Source organism: Podarcis pityusensis (assembly GCF_964106645.2).
Source record: "Podarcis pityusensis genome assembly, chromosome: 3".
Taxonomy (NCBI): Eukaryota; Metazoa; Chordata; class Lepidosauria; order Squamata; family Lacertidae; genus Podarcis; species Podarcis pityusensis.
Genome location: NC_138026.1, coordinates 91,728,573 through 91,746,316, shown reverse-complemented (window position 1 = coordinate 91,746,316; position 17,744 = coordinate 91,728,573). Strand labels below are relative to the sequence as shown.

The 17,744-nt window shown below is 43.1% G+C and overlaps 2 protein-coding genes across 6 annotated transcripts in view; one reads left to right on the top strand and one right to left on the bottom strand.

Moving 5' to 3' along the window:
* PARP1 (poly(ADP-ribose) polymerase 1) overlaps positions 1-2,995 on the bottom strand; it is a 37,627-nt gene extending 34,632 nt beyond the window's left edge. Inside the window, exon 1 of the mRNA XM_081000129.1 lies at positions 2,730-2,995. Coding sequence (XP_080856255.1) covers positions 2,730-2,849 — 120 coding nt within the window. The 5' untranslated portion in view covers positions 2,850-2,995. The remainder of the gene's footprint in view (positions 1-2,729) is intronic.
* Positions 2,996-3,151: 156 nt separating this feature from the next.
* The window catches only part of LOC308474209 (uncharacterized protein), a 29,222-nt gene continuing 14,629 nt past the window's right edge, over positions 3,152-17,744 (top strand). For 2 of the 5 annotated variants that reach the window (XR_013984546.1, XR_013984547.1), the window contains exons 1-2: positions 3,155-3,269; positions 9,570-9,623. Coding sequence is in view for 3 of the 5 variants with exons in the window: in XM_081000350.1 (XP_080856476.1) it covers positions 3,189-3,269; positions 9,570-9,623 (135 nt within the window). In the remaining 2 variants the exon portion in view is untranslated. Of the gene's footprint in view, positions 3,270-7,961; positions 8,030-9,569; positions 9,624-17,744 lie in introns of those variants that run through there. The other 3 variants (XM_081000350.1, XM_081000352.1, XM_081000351.1) reach the window with 3 other exon arrangements.

Genomic DNA, 17,744 nt, shown 5'->3' with positions numbered 1-17,744 from the left:
CATATGCTAATTGAATTTCTATCATTTTCCAGATGTTTATACAGTGCTCTGTATGTTGACAGAGGTCTCTGAACCTTCCAAGAGAAATGCTTTCCATGTCTGATTTATGAATAATTGTAGCCACTAAATTCATAGCAGAAGACAATCTCTGAACATTGTCTTTTGAGTGGAGTAAGAAATCTGAAACCAAGGGACCTCTATCTGGATGCTTTTCCAGTTGGGAAAGGCTTGTGAGCAGACATGTCTTTCTGCTGGAGAAAGTTCACTTGTTTGCTGTTGATCTATGCCTGCCTGTTCACTTGAATTATTTGGTTTACTAGGCATTATCTTAACAGACTTGTTTCCAAGACAGTTATTCCTGCATGACCTAAATCTTTTGTTACCCACAGCAGCATGTGAGCAATCTATTTTTAGCTACAACTTTTTCTTTTAACAGAAGTCTGAGTCATTGCCACTCAGGTATGCCTTCACACCTTTCAGTTCTTGTTGCATAATCTCAGCTGTCAAATTGGCTTGATCAGGCTTTGAAACACTGATTTAACATGATGATAACCCAGAGCCTCCTTGGGCCAAAAAGCCATGTTCTCTTAAACTGCAAGCTCAGCCTATAATTCCAGAGCAGAGGGGAAGCTCCTGTCATGCCCCCAGACTGGAAACTCATGTTTGTAGTCAGACATTAAAACACAGACCCCCAATTTGGCTGTAACAGAAAACTGATTCAAGAAACCTCAGAAGTACTGAACTGCGGCATATCAGAGTTGGGAGAGGGAAACGGAAAGAGCGGGCACAAAGCTGGTGAATAATTCTCAGGCTTCATACACTGAACCATGCTTAAGTAATTGTAATATTAGTGCTATACCATTACAATGAGATGTGTTCACACATTACATTCAGTGAGTATGCAACCTGTGAATACACCAGTAGTTGTAGTCTGTTTATCTGTGTACACAGTAGTTGCTGTACAAATCAACAAGTGTACATGTTCACAGAAATACTTGTGCATTGGTGGAGACAGTTTGTACTTGCATTCAATGCAGACTGTCTATGGGCTACTCATATTACGACTGTTTTCACCACCTTGTAATACTTACCAATGGTTGTGTTTTAAAGTCAGTGCAGCCTACCTTATTGGGTTATAATGTTAAGGTGCTGAGGCATATTTATTGGAGAACTAACAACAAATTTAGTAAGTAATGCTACAATCCTATAGACCAGTGGCTCCCAATTAGCTAAGTACTGCAGAGTACTACAGACCCCCTTTTTTTCAAAAGCCAAGCCATGGACTTTCAAAAATGTTGGCAAATCTATGGTAGTTATTGTTACGTGAATGGTGCTGCAGACCCCTGGGTGGGGAATTGGGAACCACTGCTAAAGACAAGTCTCAGGAACACAATTGCTCTTTCAGGTAAATAGGCATGCACAGGATTGAAATGCTAGTTATTTAGAAGTAGTGTTGCCAATTCACAGCACATGAGTTCTACAAGTTTTCTCATCACATATCGTTTACCGCTGCTGTTACAACATTTCAGAATTTAAAACTAAGCTGGTGTATTATCAATATATGCCTATTCATGTTATTGATTGATTTCTATGGAAGTAAACTGTCCATCGATAAGGGAGAAGGGGGTTGCTAGTATTAAACATTACACACAGAACCTCTGCCAAAATTCTAAACTTACTGCCCTGGGCTCCTTTGGAAGGAAGGTCATGACACAAATGTAATAAATACTTGCAAAACGAGAGAAATGGTACCCACAGAGATCTGATGAAAGCGACAACAAAGTATTGCCCAAGACAAGGCAAACTCTGCATAAAAAGCACAATTAAGTTTCCAGTTCTCATGCTTCTGGAGTACAGCTTGAAAACGTGTGACTGCATTATGTGACTGGGGGACTGGCACCTGATCTAATGTGTACCCTGAACCTAAACCAAGTCCCACAGAGTTTCTCCCTATTAAACCCACAGTATTTGTATAGCACATTGCCCATTTACCTGGGAGTAACAAGGTGCTTACTTCTCTCAGAAGCATGCCCCAAAGCCTGCATTGCAAGTCAACTCTCCTGATCGCCGCCAACCCAAGCGAGATCTTCAAGAGTGGCAACCAAGTTCTGATTTTGCACTTGGCGATCGGCTAGCTACAAAACCTGACACCGGCCACTCTGGGGCAGCTTTCCTCGCCGTGACCAACCCAACCCCTTTAGCCATCCGGAGGTGGCCGAGGGAGGAGCACGCGGATGACCAAGCCATGGCGCAATCCTACGGCGCGTGTTACTTTATTTTTATACAGCTGCCTTCGGGTAAACGTAGCCCAGGGCGGTTCACCACGTTTTATCCAGGCGCCGCTCCACTCCCCTGAGTTGCTCGGAGCTTACTCTCGAGTAAGTGTGCTTAGGATTGCAGCCTAAACCTAGACCTGCACGCTGAGCTGCTCTGAGGCAGCGGGAGAAGGAGGAGAGCGACGGGGAAAGCCCCTTCGCCCTGCAAAGAGCGAGGCCGTGCAAGTGGGCGGCTTCTCCTCCGAAACCCGCATGCGGCACATGGCCGGATTGATCGGACCCCGGAAGGCTGCTGCTCCATCTGGCTGCTGCCAGAAACAAAGGGCGGCGGCGGCGGCGGCGGCGGCCCCAGAGCAACCCTGGAGGCGCACCTACAAAGGCACCTGCGCCTCTGCAAGCAACGTGGCGCGGCGGGGCTGCCCGGAGCCCGCGGCGGCTGGTCGGGCGAAGTACCTGCACCATGATGGCCAGGCGGAGCGAGTCCTTGGCGATGTTGTCGCCGCATTTCTTGCAAGAAGCCCGGCCGCTCTTGGCGTACTCGGCCCGGTACATCTTCTCTGCAGGCTCCGCCATAGCTGCACCAGCAAGCCCGACCGAAATCAGCTCGGGCTGAGGAGAAGGAGGCGGAGGAGAGGAGGCAGCAGCAGCAGCGGCGGCGCCAAAAAACCAGCCGGATGGCTTCTTACACAGCCAGGCTCCCGCCCCTCGGAGCCGAGCGCAGAGCGATCGAGCCGCGCCCCGTCCAAGCCTTCTTCCTTTCGGCGATCGATTAGCCGCGCCGCGGCCAGGAGTCCTAGGTCTCGAGAGCGACCCCCACAAACTCTCCAGGGAGGATGACGAGGAATCGTCGCGCTCGGCTGGCGGAGCCGCGAGGGAAAGGGCCGGCGGTCACGTGGTCGGCGAGGGCGTTCTATGGAGTTGCCCTCGGCGTTTAAGGGCGTTCTCCCTCGCTCTGCCTCCTCTGGGTGGCGGCACGTGCTTGCTCCTTTTTCGGTAGGCAATCCTTTGAGTAGCTGTGCCGTGACTGAAAAGCCCTTCCGGATGGAATGCTGCTAAAGTCAGGCTGTTGTCCTACGCGCGCATGTTCCTGGGAGTAAGAACCCATTGGGGTCTACTTCTGAGTAAATAGGGTTTCAGGTCACTTTCAGGTTGTGTAGAGCAGAGGGAAGGCAAGCTTTTTGGGATGTGCGTGTTTGTGTGGTATGATCCAGTGTTTTGCTGTTACCTAGAAATCTTCCACGGTCAGTCCGGGAAGTAACTTTGTTAAGAGCAACGTTTCTTCCCCTGCAGATTATTCTAGATTCCCCAAGCTTCCCCTGAAAATCAATTTCCTCAGGACATTCACATGTTATAATGGTTTGCCGCAAAAATATCCTCGTGCATGAGTGAATGGTATTTCTGCTTAGCTAGGAGTTAGCATTATTTTTGTTATGTTTAATTGAATTTTTTTTACAAAACATCTCTTTTTTATATTTTTTATTTTCACAATAAACTTTACATTAAAAAAGAACTAAAAAGACATAAAATAAAACAATTAAAACAGCTATGTACACTCTTAATATTAAATCCATATTTTGGGATTTCTTTGAATCCCCTGACTTCCCTCCCCTCCCTCCCCTGGTTCCTTTGTATTATTTTCATTTATGCATGTCAACAAAGAATCTTTATCTCTAATTACCTCCTAATTTAAACATTGTCCATAGCGTTACAAGTCTTTTTAAAATCCTTCTAATGTATTTCCTTACATTGCTTTTGTATGTATGCAATAAACATTTCCCATTCTTTTTTATATTTGTTTTCTAAGATTTCCAGTTAGTTTAGACATTTTTGCATATTCCATTAACTAAATTTGCCAGTCTTCCTTAGTTGGGATATCTTCTTCTTTCCAGTGCTGGGCTAGCAGTATTCACACAGCCGTTTTTGCTGTACTCTTTAGGTAGATCAGCTCCTGTAATTCCTAATAGAAAAGCTTTTGGTTTCTTAACAAAGGTTATTTTAAACATTTTTTTTCAATTCATTATATATCATTTCCCATTTTTAAAAAATAACTTTACATTGCCACCACATATTGAAGGAAGGTGAGGACAGGTGACCTCACCTAGGCCCGAAGTCACCCCCCACCAAAGCAGGCTCAAAGCTTCTCAAAACTTTTCAAAATCATTTTCTCAGCAGCTAAGCATCAGAAACATTCCGCTCTGCTGTAACAAAGGTAGAGAACAGTCCATTGTTTCTCAGGCCTTTCTCATGTCTTCTGGCCTTGCTAAAGAACCACATTGCAACTTACTTTCTGTCCGGGAACCATGCCAGAACAAGAGATTGAAACATATCTGAACATGCTGAAAACCCCTTGGCTTCTCACCCCCCCCCCCTTTCCTGGGAAGGGTGCCAAGAGTCCACAATAGTCCCAAGACAGCTTTCTGTTCATGCTCAGAGGAACTCCTGAGGGAGGAGAAAGGGGGAGGGAACTGGAAAGGGGTATATATGCTTGTGCACATGATTGTGAACTCGTGCATGCTTTTTGTGACTTACCACACTTGCTCCTTCTACCAGTTCATGGATGGTAGAAATAAAAGCCTTTTCTCCGAAACTATTCCTTGAGTGTCTGTTGACTCCCACTTCCCTTTCCCAGGCACAATATTTTTCCCACCCAAGGGCAAAGCCTCATAAGGCTACAATATGACACGTAAATTTTATGATTTTTACGAAACATCTCAGTGCCTTCCAGTGGCCTTCCGGATATTGCTCGACTACAACTCCCATCATCCCTAACTATTGTCCCTTCTGAATGGAACCAATAGGAGTGGAGTCTAACAGCAACTAGAGGGTTACAGGTCTACTACCGTATAGAACAGCCCTTGATTTAGCACCAACTTCAGAAAACTTCCTGCAGAGACCTTCAGAGTTGTTCTCCCACACTATTAGGCAGAAGACAGCAGCTTTCAGTGCTAATGTCACAGGCTACTGGTTTTTGTATGTACACACACACACACACACATATATTGGAAAGCAACCAAAATGGAGACAATGGAGTGCACCTCCGGGGGTGATGTCAACGTGCTGCGTTAGTAGCACCAAAGTAACATGCCTAGGGCACAAGCCTGGGCAGAGTGTATGAAGGTCCAGACAACAAGACCCACCTCTCAGCCTTGCTGATGTAATCAAAAGGAAATCAGAACGGTGTGTTTGGCACCAGCTTGACTGCAGGAGTTGCTGGGAGGAGGCATACAGGGTGCCATCCAACCATCTTGGGGACTCTACTCCGGATTTGTGTAGGCTTTCCTTCTTGGCCTCTTGAAGGGATCAGGTGAGGTAGCAGAGGTTAAGGATGAGTGTTCCTTCTAGATGGGCTACCTTCCCAGGTTGATAAGCCCCACCTGCTCTTAGAATCATAGAGTTGGAAGAGACCACAAGGGCCATCGAGTCCAACCCCCTGCCAAGCAGGAAACACCATCAGAGCACTCCTGACATATGGTTGTCAAGCCTCTGCTTAAAGACCTCCAAAGAAGGAGACTCCACCACACTCCTTGGCAGCAAATTCCACTGTCGAACAGCTCTTACTGTCAGGAAGTTCTTCCTAATGTTTAGGTGGAATCTTCTTTCTTGTAGTTTGGATCCATTGCTCTGTGTCCGCTTCTCTGGAGCAGCAGAAAACAACCTTTCTCCCTCTATGTGACATCCTTTTATATATTTGAACATGGCTATCATATCACCCCTTAACCTCCTCTTCTCCAGGCTAAACATGCCCAGCTCCCTTAGCCGTTCCTCACGTTCTTCACTTAAGCATGTGCAGAAACCATCTTCTTGACCTTGGGACCCACTGTTAGTCTCATCCTTTGGTCCCCACCCTGCACTCAGCTCTTCACTTGTGGCTCCTAGAATCAGGCGGCATGCAGCAGCGGTCACTCCCCGACAATGGCTTCAGCTGGCCAGCTAAACTAGCTGAGGGTAGCCAATGGGTCTCAAACCTTTGGTGAGTTAGGGACTTCCCCTGCATGCTTTTGGATAATATAATTGTTGTAGCACCAAATTATTATATGTATTTGTTCAGGAAATAGATGGATTAGGGAATTGGAAACTTTCTTTACAATCACCTTGATTTAAACCAGTCTGCTGAGGACCTGATCTAAAATGCATTTCTTATGAGAGAGTAAAAATGGACAAAAGAAAGGCAAAGTATGCAAGGCAACTTAAAATTACATGTTCTCACTCCCAGTGAAAAGCTTCAGTTCCCAAAGGTGCTTGAACATAACTTGAACTGATGAGGTGACCTAAATTCAGCAGACGCAGGCTGCCCTATTTATAAAGATCTGTCATTGAGAGATAACCAGCAGATGAGTTTTCATGATGCATCTGTTAATTCAGGTAGGAACTGTAATGGACTCTTAACAGAGGTTTTATGGATAGAGAATTATTTGGGGGGGGGGTTGTGTCCATTGCTTAAACTAACTATGTAATGAATATTATAAATAGGGAAATGCATTAGCGGATTTGTTTGATTTGGTATTGTGAAGGTAATTGTGTATTAATGCAAATATTATAATGCAAATATGCTACTACTGCAAATAACAACAGTAACAGCCTGCCACCAGTATACAGGTTATAGGATTTGGGTGAAGAACAACTTGTAAATAATTGAAGTAAGTAATAAATAAACCTGACCGTGATAAGCACACCAGAGGGTCATCTCACTCCCTTTCTCTACCATGAACTGATCAGTCAGGTGCTATAGGAGGCTGGGAACCATTCTTGTGGTATCAGCTAAGCATCAATGACAGATGGCCATCCAACCTCTGTTAAAAAACTTCCACTGAAGTCCCTCACCTTCCAGGGGAGTCTGTTCCACTATCAAACAGCTTTTACTGTCAGAAAGTTCTTCCTGATGTTTAGTCTGAATCTCCTTTCCTGAAACTTGAATCTATTGGTTTGGATCCTCCAGAGCAGGAGAAAAGAAGCTTGTTCCATCCTCCAAGTGACAGCACTTTAGATATTTGAAGATGGGTATCCTATCTCCTCTCAGTCTCCTCTTTACCAGGCTTCACATACCCAACTCCTTCCAACGTTCCTCATAAGGCTTGGTTTCCAGACCCTTGATCATCTTGGCTGCCCTCTGCTACACATGTTCCAGCTTGTCAATATCCTTCTTAAACTGCGGTGCCCGGAACTGGGAAAAGTACTCCAGGAGTGGTCTGACCAAGGCAGAATAGAGTGGTATTATTACTTTCCTTGAATATACATGAAATAAATACACCTGCCACCCCCTGTATGCAGAGTCCTGTGACACTCCAGAACCAAAGAAGCATGCTCTGTTTTCCTTATCTGAAGAACCCCATAGGGCAGGCATAGACAAACTCAGCCCTCCAGATTTTTGGGGACTACAACTCCCATCATCCCTGACCACTGGTCCTGTTAGCTAGAGATGATGGGTGTTGTAGTCCCAAAACATCTGAAGGGCCGAGTTTGTCTATGCCTGCCATAGGGGATCCTGCAGGCACTCCCTAATCTAGATATGCCTGAATACTTAGCTATTTGGGACAGAAGAGTCTGGCTTGATGGCATCTTCCGCAAAATCTGCCTATGTTAGGAAGGGGAGAAATTTGATTATCTCTGCACTAGATGGCACCACAGCTACAGTTAAAATGTGGCACATATAGGAAACACTCCATGGTGAAAATGGAAGAGAGTCACTCTTGTATTCACATTCCTTCCTGAGGGCCAAAGGACCACCTTTGTTGAATGTGACTATGCATTGGCAGGTGTGAGTTTTTCTTAAATGATAGCAGGGCAGGGGCTGGAAGGAGAGAAAAGAGGGGGCAGAAAATACTCATTGCAGTGCAGAGGAAAATGGTCTAATGGTATTTTCACTTTTGCCATGTTCCAGATCTGAACTGGCCCCTCCAAGGATGTGATTTAACACTGATAGACGCATGCACAAAACAATGTTACCTTGGGTTAAGAACTTAATTCATTCCAGAGGTCTGTTCTTAACCTGAAACTGTTCTTAACCTGAAGCACCACTTTAGCTAATGGGGCCTCCCGCTGCCGCTATGCCGCAGCAGCACAATTTCTGTTCTCATCCTGAAGCAAAGTTCTTAACCCGAGGTAATATTTCTGGGTTAACGGAGTCTGTAACCTGAAGCATCTGTAACCCCAAGTATCGCTGTATGTAGTTTGGCCAAGGAAATAAGTTCCAGGATGTTGTTTTACAGGGACGGATTACTTGGGATGCAGGAGTATACCTGTGGTGCATGGTGTTTTTGTCATTTATTTTTTATTTGTAAATATACAAACCAAGTAAGGGGAAGCAGGCAGACACCCAGAGAGGCACCTGCTAGTCTTTGAAGCTACATCAGAGGCAACAGCATATGCCTGTATCTACCCAAGGCTACGTCATGCCAGCCAGCAGCAAGCATTCAATCTGTTTTTCTCATCATTGCTTTTTAAAAATCATGGTTTGTTTTTTTTAAAAAAGACGTCAAGGCAATTCACAACAATTAGGTGAAAAGTTAAATAAGAGCTATCAAAAATACCAACACTACATTAAAAAAACACCCTCAAATCATCAATGTAAATCAATGAAATATCCTGACGTTGACCTGGAATCTCTTTTCTTGTAGCTTTAAGTCATTGGTTTGGGTCCTACCCTGTGGAGCAGCAGAAAACAAGCTTGTTGCATCTTCCATGTGACAGCCCTTAAGATATTTGAAAATGGCTATCATATGTCCTCTCGGTCTCCTTTTATCCAGGCTAAACATCCCCAACTCCTTCAATTGTTCCTCATAAGGTTTGGTCTCCAGACCCTTGATCATCTTGGTCACCCTCCTCTGCATATGTTCTAGCTTGTCAATATCCTTAAATTGCACTGCCCAGAACTGGACACAGTATTCCAGGTGCACTCTGACCAAGGCAGAATAGAGAGGTGTTATTGCTTCCTTTGATCAGGACCCTATAGTTCTATTGATGCAGCCTAGAATAGCATTAGCTTTTTTTTGCTACTGTTTATTCATTTAATCTTGTTGTCTGCTAAGACCCCTAGATCCTTTTCACAATATACAACAGGAGGCTTAGTTTGATCAGAATTGAGTTTACACATCCAGAGTTAACACTAAATATGACTAAACAACAACAACAAACTTTACTTCTGGTCAGTGAGCCACCATAGCTGCTAGAGGGCACGAAAATTTGTGTCCTGGTTTTTTTAGACTCGTCTGCCCATGTACTATATGAAACCAAAGGGGCACATTGGTTGCCAGATGTGATTTTTTTCAGATCTCTTACCCACTATTTCTCCTCCAGCTCCAGCCACCTGAGAGAATGTCAGCCTTAAAGGGCCAGCCCTCTGGCCTGAAGGTGAGCCCTGCTCTATAGCCTTCCTTCTGGTGTGTTCCTGTCATTGCTGAACTGACAATGTGGCGTGGGTGGCATCTGGTTCTTCAGGGGGTCTCAAGGGTCCAGGATCTGGCCTTATAGGCCCTGGAGATCTGAAAGGTTCCTCTGAAAATTCTTAACCAACTGCCTCTGGTGCAGTGGTCTTCCTCAGTCAGCTCTAAGCCCTGACCTAGACATAGCTCCCGATCTGGTGCCCCTGCAGCCTCCATCTCTGTGCCCTAATCAGTGCTGGGTACAGGGGTCATGGAGCTTTGAATCATTTGCTCCTCCATATAGTCATCTTCAGCCCATATGCACAAAACATTTTAATTATATTTTTGTTATTTGTCTTGGGAGGCTCACTTTAGTACCATATGATGCCTCTTGTCTTCCAAGTGTGTTTTTTGCAAAGGACATTGCTGCCCTTCCACAAGGGACTTGTTATATTGATGAATAAATTAGGCATAAAGATCTGTTTCTCCTGCTTCCTAATTATAGGCATACAGCTCTTTCCTCTCTGTAGATGTGCACATTCTATGCACATCAGGTTTCTGACATACAACCACCCCTTCTGTTTGTAAATTTAACTGCTAAGAAGTTGTAGTGAAGGCAGTAGGGAGTTATTGGCCTGTGTGTGGAGTTAAAACTCATGATCCCAGTGTCAATAAGGCTGGTCCAGGTGGGAGTGTCCACAGTATCCCAGGTGAGAGATGGGGTAGCATCCCTGGATGTTTCAAGATTGCGACTTGGATCCAAAATATGTGCATCATCTGGAGCATGTGGGTGTTTTGTATACTATTTTTTTAAATTATTACTGTGTTGGGTATTACTCTCCCTCCTGTTTAGTTTTAAGCTGGTTTTTAAAAAAATTGTTTTATACACATTGGAATGGGCTTTTTCGATTGATTGGTATTATTTCTATTTGTTTCTAATATATATATTTTAAGTGTTATTTGTTCTCTTGAGATGTTGTGAGCTTCTTTGGGCACATTTTTGTGGAAAAGTGGCATATAGATAGAAAGATGATGATGAAAAATAAGCACAAAATTACAAAATGGCAACCAGTCTCCAGTGAGCTCTTTTCAAAGGAAACCAGCACTGTACCCATGGAACTTTTTCAGCACTATTAGAATTGGGGTGTACATCACAAATGTCCCTATGGGAAAACAATACCATATAGCAGGACTTGGAGAGGCAGCTTTTTGGATGTCACCTCTCTGGGGTTACTAACTGATCTGGGCTCCTCTTGTATCTTTAATAGTGTCTTTAGCAGCAGTTTCTGATGGAGAAACTGCCCCATTGGCAGTCACTGAGAATTTCCATATTGTGCTTTCCTTATCTCTGTAGTTGAACTGTGGCTCATTCTTGGTCCTTGTCTAATCACCCACTATATGACTAATCTGCATCATTCATTAAAAGGGCCATAAATTACTGTTGACAGGAGTGGGAAATGTGTGACAGTGTCACTAGCTTCTGTTGGCTTTCAGTGACAAGCTTTTGAATCTAGCAGTCAGTGTGATTCTCTTCATTCTGGTTCAGGAGCTGTTGGTTGCATGGAATGTCAGACAAATCAAGTGAAGATGAATAGTCCAAGAAGATGAACTTTTCTGCTGGCAAAAGAAGCTGAGCTTTGGGGTGGGGGTAGAGGAATACAGAGTTCATGTTTTATAACCCCTTCTTCACCTCGTATCCTATAATTTATGATATTGGAGGTGCCTTTCTATAGACCACTGAACTCCAGTTTAATCAAACAGAAGCATAGGTGACTCTTTACAGGGACCAGTTTGAAACAGAAGACACCTAGAAGTATCAGTGGATCAAAGTAAGAAGATCTAGTGATGGCTTGTGGGACTTCAAATAAAATAAATGAAAATAATAACATTGGCTTTCTCTGAATTTAAGCAGGGCTAACCAGGGCTGACTAGGATCAGACACACACAAAGAGAAAACTTACAGGGTCCCATAGAGTGGGTCTGCCTGGCCTTCAGTCTGGGCCCAGTTTGACCCCCTTCTATGGGACCCTGTAAGTTACCTCTTTGGCCCTTTTATCGGCTCATGTGGGACCAACATGGTTAGCTGGTCTTGATGAATACTTGAGGTTCCTGACCCCTATGGTTGTAAAGTGGTACCTCAGGTTACATACACTTCAGGTTACATACGCTTCAGGTTACAGACTCCGCTAACCCAGAAATAGTGCTTCAGGTTAAGAACTTTGCTTCAGGATGAGAACAGAAATCGTGCTCCAGCGGCGTGGCGGCAGCAGGAGGCCCCATTAGCTAAAGTGGTGCTCCAGGTTAAGAACAGTTTCAGGTTAAGAACGGACCTCCAGAACGAATTAAGTACTTAACCTGAGGTACCACTGTAATGGGCAGTCATTTAATTTTATCCTCATTCTACTTTTTAAACTGTATTTTAATCAATTGTTTGTGTTTTAATGTATTTGATATTTGATGTTAGCCGCCCTGATCCCAGTCTTAGCTGGGGAGGGCGGGGTATAAATAAAAATTTATTTATTTACTTACACTCCAAGGAATGGTGTGAAGAATTCTTCCTCTCTCATCAGACTAGGACTAGAAGACATCAAATGAAGATGAATGTTGGCAGATTTGGGTGAGACAAAAGGAGATGCTTCCTCCCACAGTGCATAGGAATTTGCTCTTGCAAGAGGTAGTGAGGGCTACTAGTTTGGATGGCTTTAAAATGGATTGGACAGTTGAATGGAAAATAAGGCTACTAGACACAATAACTGAGTTGTACTTTCACTGAATACCAGCGACAAGTGGGGAAAGTGCATAAGAACTAGATGGGTCATTGGCTGATCCAGCAGGCTTCTTGATGTTCTTATGAAACAGTAATAAATGCAAACATAGGAGGAGACCTGCCCGTACCCCTGCTTATATTAAGAGGTGAAATGGTGATGATGATGATAGCAACCACTGTGACCCACCAGGACAATTCTCTCTCTCTTTTTTTTAAATACATTTTTATTAGATTTTTCCACCATAATAACACAAACCACAAAGCAGATAAATACACAAAAACAGAAAAGGAAAAAGAGAAGAAGAGAGAGAGGAAAAAAAAGAAAAAAAGGGAGGGGAAAAAAGGGGGGAACAATAAACAAATAGACAATAATAACAAACTTAATTCTTCACAAATCCAACTTTTTAAACATCTTGGTTGACTTCCTCAAATCCCTCCCTTCTGAGTTTCCTTGTAATTTAAAAGTAACAGCTTTCCAATATCATTATTAAACTAAAACAATTTCCAATTATAGTCATCTTATTCACTTTTCTTGACATTCTGAATCCCATTTATTTAATTATAACTTAATTTGTCCTAGGCCTATTTGTTTCTTTCAAGTAATTTCTAATTTTTTATATTACAATATTTGTTCAAGTAGTCCTTGAATTTCCTCCAGTCCTCTTGAAGCTCCTCTTCTTTCTGGTCGCGGATTCTTCTAGTCAGGTCAGCTAGCTCCGAAAAGTCCATCATCTTCATCTGCCAATCTTCCACTGTTGGTAGTTCTTGTGTTTTCTAATTTTTAGCAAGTAATATTCGAGTGGCCGTTGTGGCATACAGAAATAATTTAACATCTTTCTTGGGCAATTCTACACCTGTTATTCCAAGGAGAAAGGCCTCTGGTTTCTTAATAAATGTATATTTCAACAATTTTTTTTCAGTTCATTATAAATCTTCTCCCAGAAGTCTTTCACCTTGGGACAAGTCCACCACATATGGAAAAAAGTACCTTCTTTTTCTTTACATTTCCAACAAAGATTATCACTTTTGTGATAAATCTTTGCTAATTTTACAGGGGTCAAGTACCATCTATACATCATCTTCATAATGTTTTCCTTTAACATCGTACATGCAGTGAACTTAACCCCTTTCCTCCATAGCCTCTCCCAGTTCTCCATCATTATATTATGTCCCACATCCCTTGCCCAATCAATCATGACTGATTTAACTTGTTCATCCTTTGTATGCCACTCAAACAACAAACTGTACATTTTAGACATATTCTTATCATTAGTATCTAACAACTCCGTTTCCAATTTGGTTTTTTCTGTTGCAAAACCATTTCTCTTATCCATCTTATATAATTCGTTAATTTGATAATATTGCAACCAATTCACTTTATCTTTCATTTGTTCAAATGGTTTTAATTTAAAACCTTCCTGATTCTCTAACAACAAATCTGAATACCTCAACCATTTGTTTTCCATATTTAACTTTTTTTGAGCCTGTGTTTCCATCGGTGAAATCCATTTTGGTGTTTTTCTTACTAAGAGATCTTTGTATCTAGTCCATACATTGTATAATGCCTTCCTAATTACATGGTTCTTAAAACCCCTGTGGGCCTTTACCTTGTCATACCATAGATATGCATGCCATCCAAATCGATTATCCAGTCCCTCCAAGTCTAACACATCATCATTCTCTAATTGAATCCAATCCTTGATCCAGCAGAATGCAGCAGCTTCAAAGTATATCTTCAAATCTGGCAGGGAGAAGCCCCCTCTTTCTTTTATATCTGTAAGTAATTTATATTTAATTCTAGGTTTTTTCCCCTGCCAGATAAATTTAGACAATACCTTCTGCCATTCTTTAAAACATTTGACATTATCAATGATTGGTAAAACTTGAAATAAGAACAACATCTTCGGCAATACATTCATCTTAACCACCGATATTCGGCCCATCAATGAGAGTTTTAGATTTGACCATACGTCAAGATCTCTCTTGATTTCATTCCATAATTTTTCATAGTTATCTTTGTAAAGATTCAAGTTCTTTACCGATAAATTCACACCCAAATACTTAACTTTTTTCACCGAAACAAGGCCTGTCCTTTCAAAAAGGTTTTTTCTTTCCTCATTTTCTAAAACTTTGGTTTTGCTCTTGTTTAATTTAAATCCTGCTACCTGCCCAAACTCTTGAATCAGCTCCAGTGCTTTCACTGCACTGGTTTCTGGATCTTGTAAAGTTAAAACCAAATCATCCGCAAAGGCTTTTAATTTATATTGCTTGGATCCTACTACAATGCCTTTAACCTCCTCCTCTTTCCTCAACATGTTTAACAAAACCTCCAGAACAGAAATAAATAGCAGAGGGGAAAGCGGGCACCCTTGCCTGGTTCCTTTCTCAATTCTGATTTCCTCTGAGACCACATTATTAACTATGATTTTTGCTTTTTGTTCAAAATAGGTCGCATTAATACCATTTAAAAATTCCTGGCCAACCTCCATTCTTTCTAGATTTTTCATCATATATAACCAAGAAACATTATCAAAGGCCTTTTCAGCATCAATAAACATTAACATTGCTTTACAATTTCTTTTCGCTTCCAACCTTTCTATTATATCAATTATATTTCTTATGTTATCTTTCATATGTCTCCCAGGCAGAAATCCGGCCTGGTCCTTTTGTATATAATTTGATAGAACCTTTTTTAATCTATTGGCCAAAATGTTTGCGAAAATTTTATAGTCCACATTAAGTAATGAGATTGGTCTCTAATTTTTTACATCGGATCTATCTTGATCTGTTTTTGGAATCAGAGTGATAAATGCATCTTTCCAGGTTTCGGGAGCTTTGTCCCCTCTTAGAATCTTATTATACACATCTGCCAACGGTTGAATTAGCCAATCTTTCAATATTTTATAATATTTTGCAGAAAGACCATCCGGTCCTGGGGCTTTGCCTAACTGCATCTTATTTATTGCCATCTCAACCTCCTGTCTCGTAATCATGCCATTTAGTAGGAACCTTTTATCCTCGGGAATTTTCTGTATTTCATTCGCCACAAGAAATTGCTCAATTTTATCCTTATCTTCTTTACCTTTTTTATACAGCAGACACCAGATGAATCTACTCTGGCTCCGGAGGTGATTGAGGACCCATTGCCTACAGGTGCGCCTCTCCCAGCCCTGTCAGGGGAAGGTGAGCCTCCCCCTGGGTCCAGTAACCCTCCAGCCTCTCCTGAGCTGCAGAGGCTCAGGGCAGAGAGGCGGAGGGAACTGGGTTCTCTCAGGAGGAGTGCTCGCCTTAAGGCCAGGAGAGGCGGGTCACCTGTGGGCCGGGACTGCCCCTGGCCTCAGAGAAGATAAAGGCCAGTCAGCCCGGTCCCAGGTTGCGGGAGCAACGACATTGGAAACCTGTTGCTGCCAGCACCCAGACCTGTTTTTCCGGAGTTCCCAACCACGCCCGGCTTCTTGCTTTGGACCCCGCTTCCCCCTTGGTGGACAGTCTCCAGACCCTCGGCCCAGGACCGGACTTTGACCACGCCTCACAGTAACCCCCCCCCCCGGGACCAGCACACTCCGTTCCCCATGAGGCTCTGCTCTCTGCAGGAGGGGCAATGAAGACAGCCATTAGTTCTGATTCCCTCTCTTTAGTGTCATAAGGTGAGGACTTCTGTCCTCTTTTCCTGGTCACCAGCCTTCAAGCCCCTCTCATTCTTCTCCTCCTCCTCCCCTATCCGGGGCTGCCTAAGTATGTCAGATCCTCACAGAACCCAGGGGTCATTCTTTTATTAAAAGGGAAATGCTGTGTTTTGATTGATTTCCTCCAAAATCAACCTTGATCCAAATGAAGGGGGAAAACACAGTCCAGACACATTTTAAGCCAAAAATCTGTACACAGCCTTAGTTGTGCTAGAACAAGTGAGTTAAATAAGATCACGATTTAATGAGCAGGAAGCAGAATATCTCGAGGAGGTTTCCAAAAGTCTTCCTGGAAGATGATACCATCCAGAAAGGTCATGTCTGAGATTATGAATCCCCAAACCCTGTGAAAATTGGGTTGGAATGCCGGTTTTTATTATCTTGTTTATATTAATGCTGGAGCTCTGAACTTCACTGGTACAGGTTATGAAGGAGGCAGGGAGAATTGTTTCCTGAAAGAAACAAAACTTTGGCTCCCTATAGGTGCAGGGAATGGGCAGTGTTTCTAATTCTAAGGACAAGCTGGTATGAGGCACATGCAACGGGGAGGCCAGGGCATGTAGAAAATAATGTGCCCTACAGGGAGAGTGCTTTGGTGTGGCTTACAGGCTCACAGCCATTTTGCAGTTTCCATAGAAACACGGAGGAGATTTTGAAACAACTTGCTGTGAAAGTTGACAAATCCATGAAGCATTGCCTGCCAATGCCCTTGTGGTGTTCGAGTGCATTTAACTCTCTTGTTTTCATGTGAGGTGAATGGATGTAATACAAACTATCAATTAAAGCCTTTTGAAAGTTGGAAATAAAGAGACTAAGTGGTTTTAAAACAACAGAGGGGCGGAATTGTGGAACGGAATCTTTACTCTCACAAGAGCAAAGAACGGCTGTATTCACAGATCACGTTAAACCACAGTTAAGCTGGGTTTCACTGTGGTTTGATGTAAATGAGCAGCATGCTCAGGAATTCCTGCATCGCTTCTCCCCAGATCTTGGCCTTGGCAGGCACAACAAAGTACCAGTCTTGGATTGTAGTATCATCGGAAGCTGGGCTCATGGTTTGTCTCCCCCAGACAAACTACATACTGTTAAGACAAGAACAAGTGTTGATTACTCTTTACGGTTCTTTGGAGAGAAGCAGACTACAGCTGTGAGTATGGACAACATAGTAATCCAAGGCTTGTTGTGTTTTGTTCCTCCCAGTGCAGTGGTGTGTGGCCGGAAGCTAAGAAGAGTCTGTCATCGCTCTCCCAAGCCAGTCCCCCAGCATTACCATTTCAAATATAACCAGCAGTGTGCTTTATAGTAATTGCAGCCTGTGTTTTTGATCTGGTGAACTTCAGGGGCCAACAAGGCAGAACTATTTATTTGTTGTTTCAATGTTTTATGAGTTTTCTTTTATTATAATGAAGACAGCAGGAGGTTGAGTGGCTGGCAGGGTCTAGCCGAGAATCCATATTTCCAAGTCTATTTTTGAGCAGACGCAAAAGTTGGATCTCATCTGAAGCTGCAGGCGCAGTTATTATTTCTCTGGAGACATGGCAGGCCTGCACCTGCTTGACGTTAAACAATGCAGCTTGATTCAGCGGCGTTCTAGAACTTGCCAAACAAAGAGTCTGGCGATCTCTATGGAGAAAAGGAATCCTGTTGGCTACACACG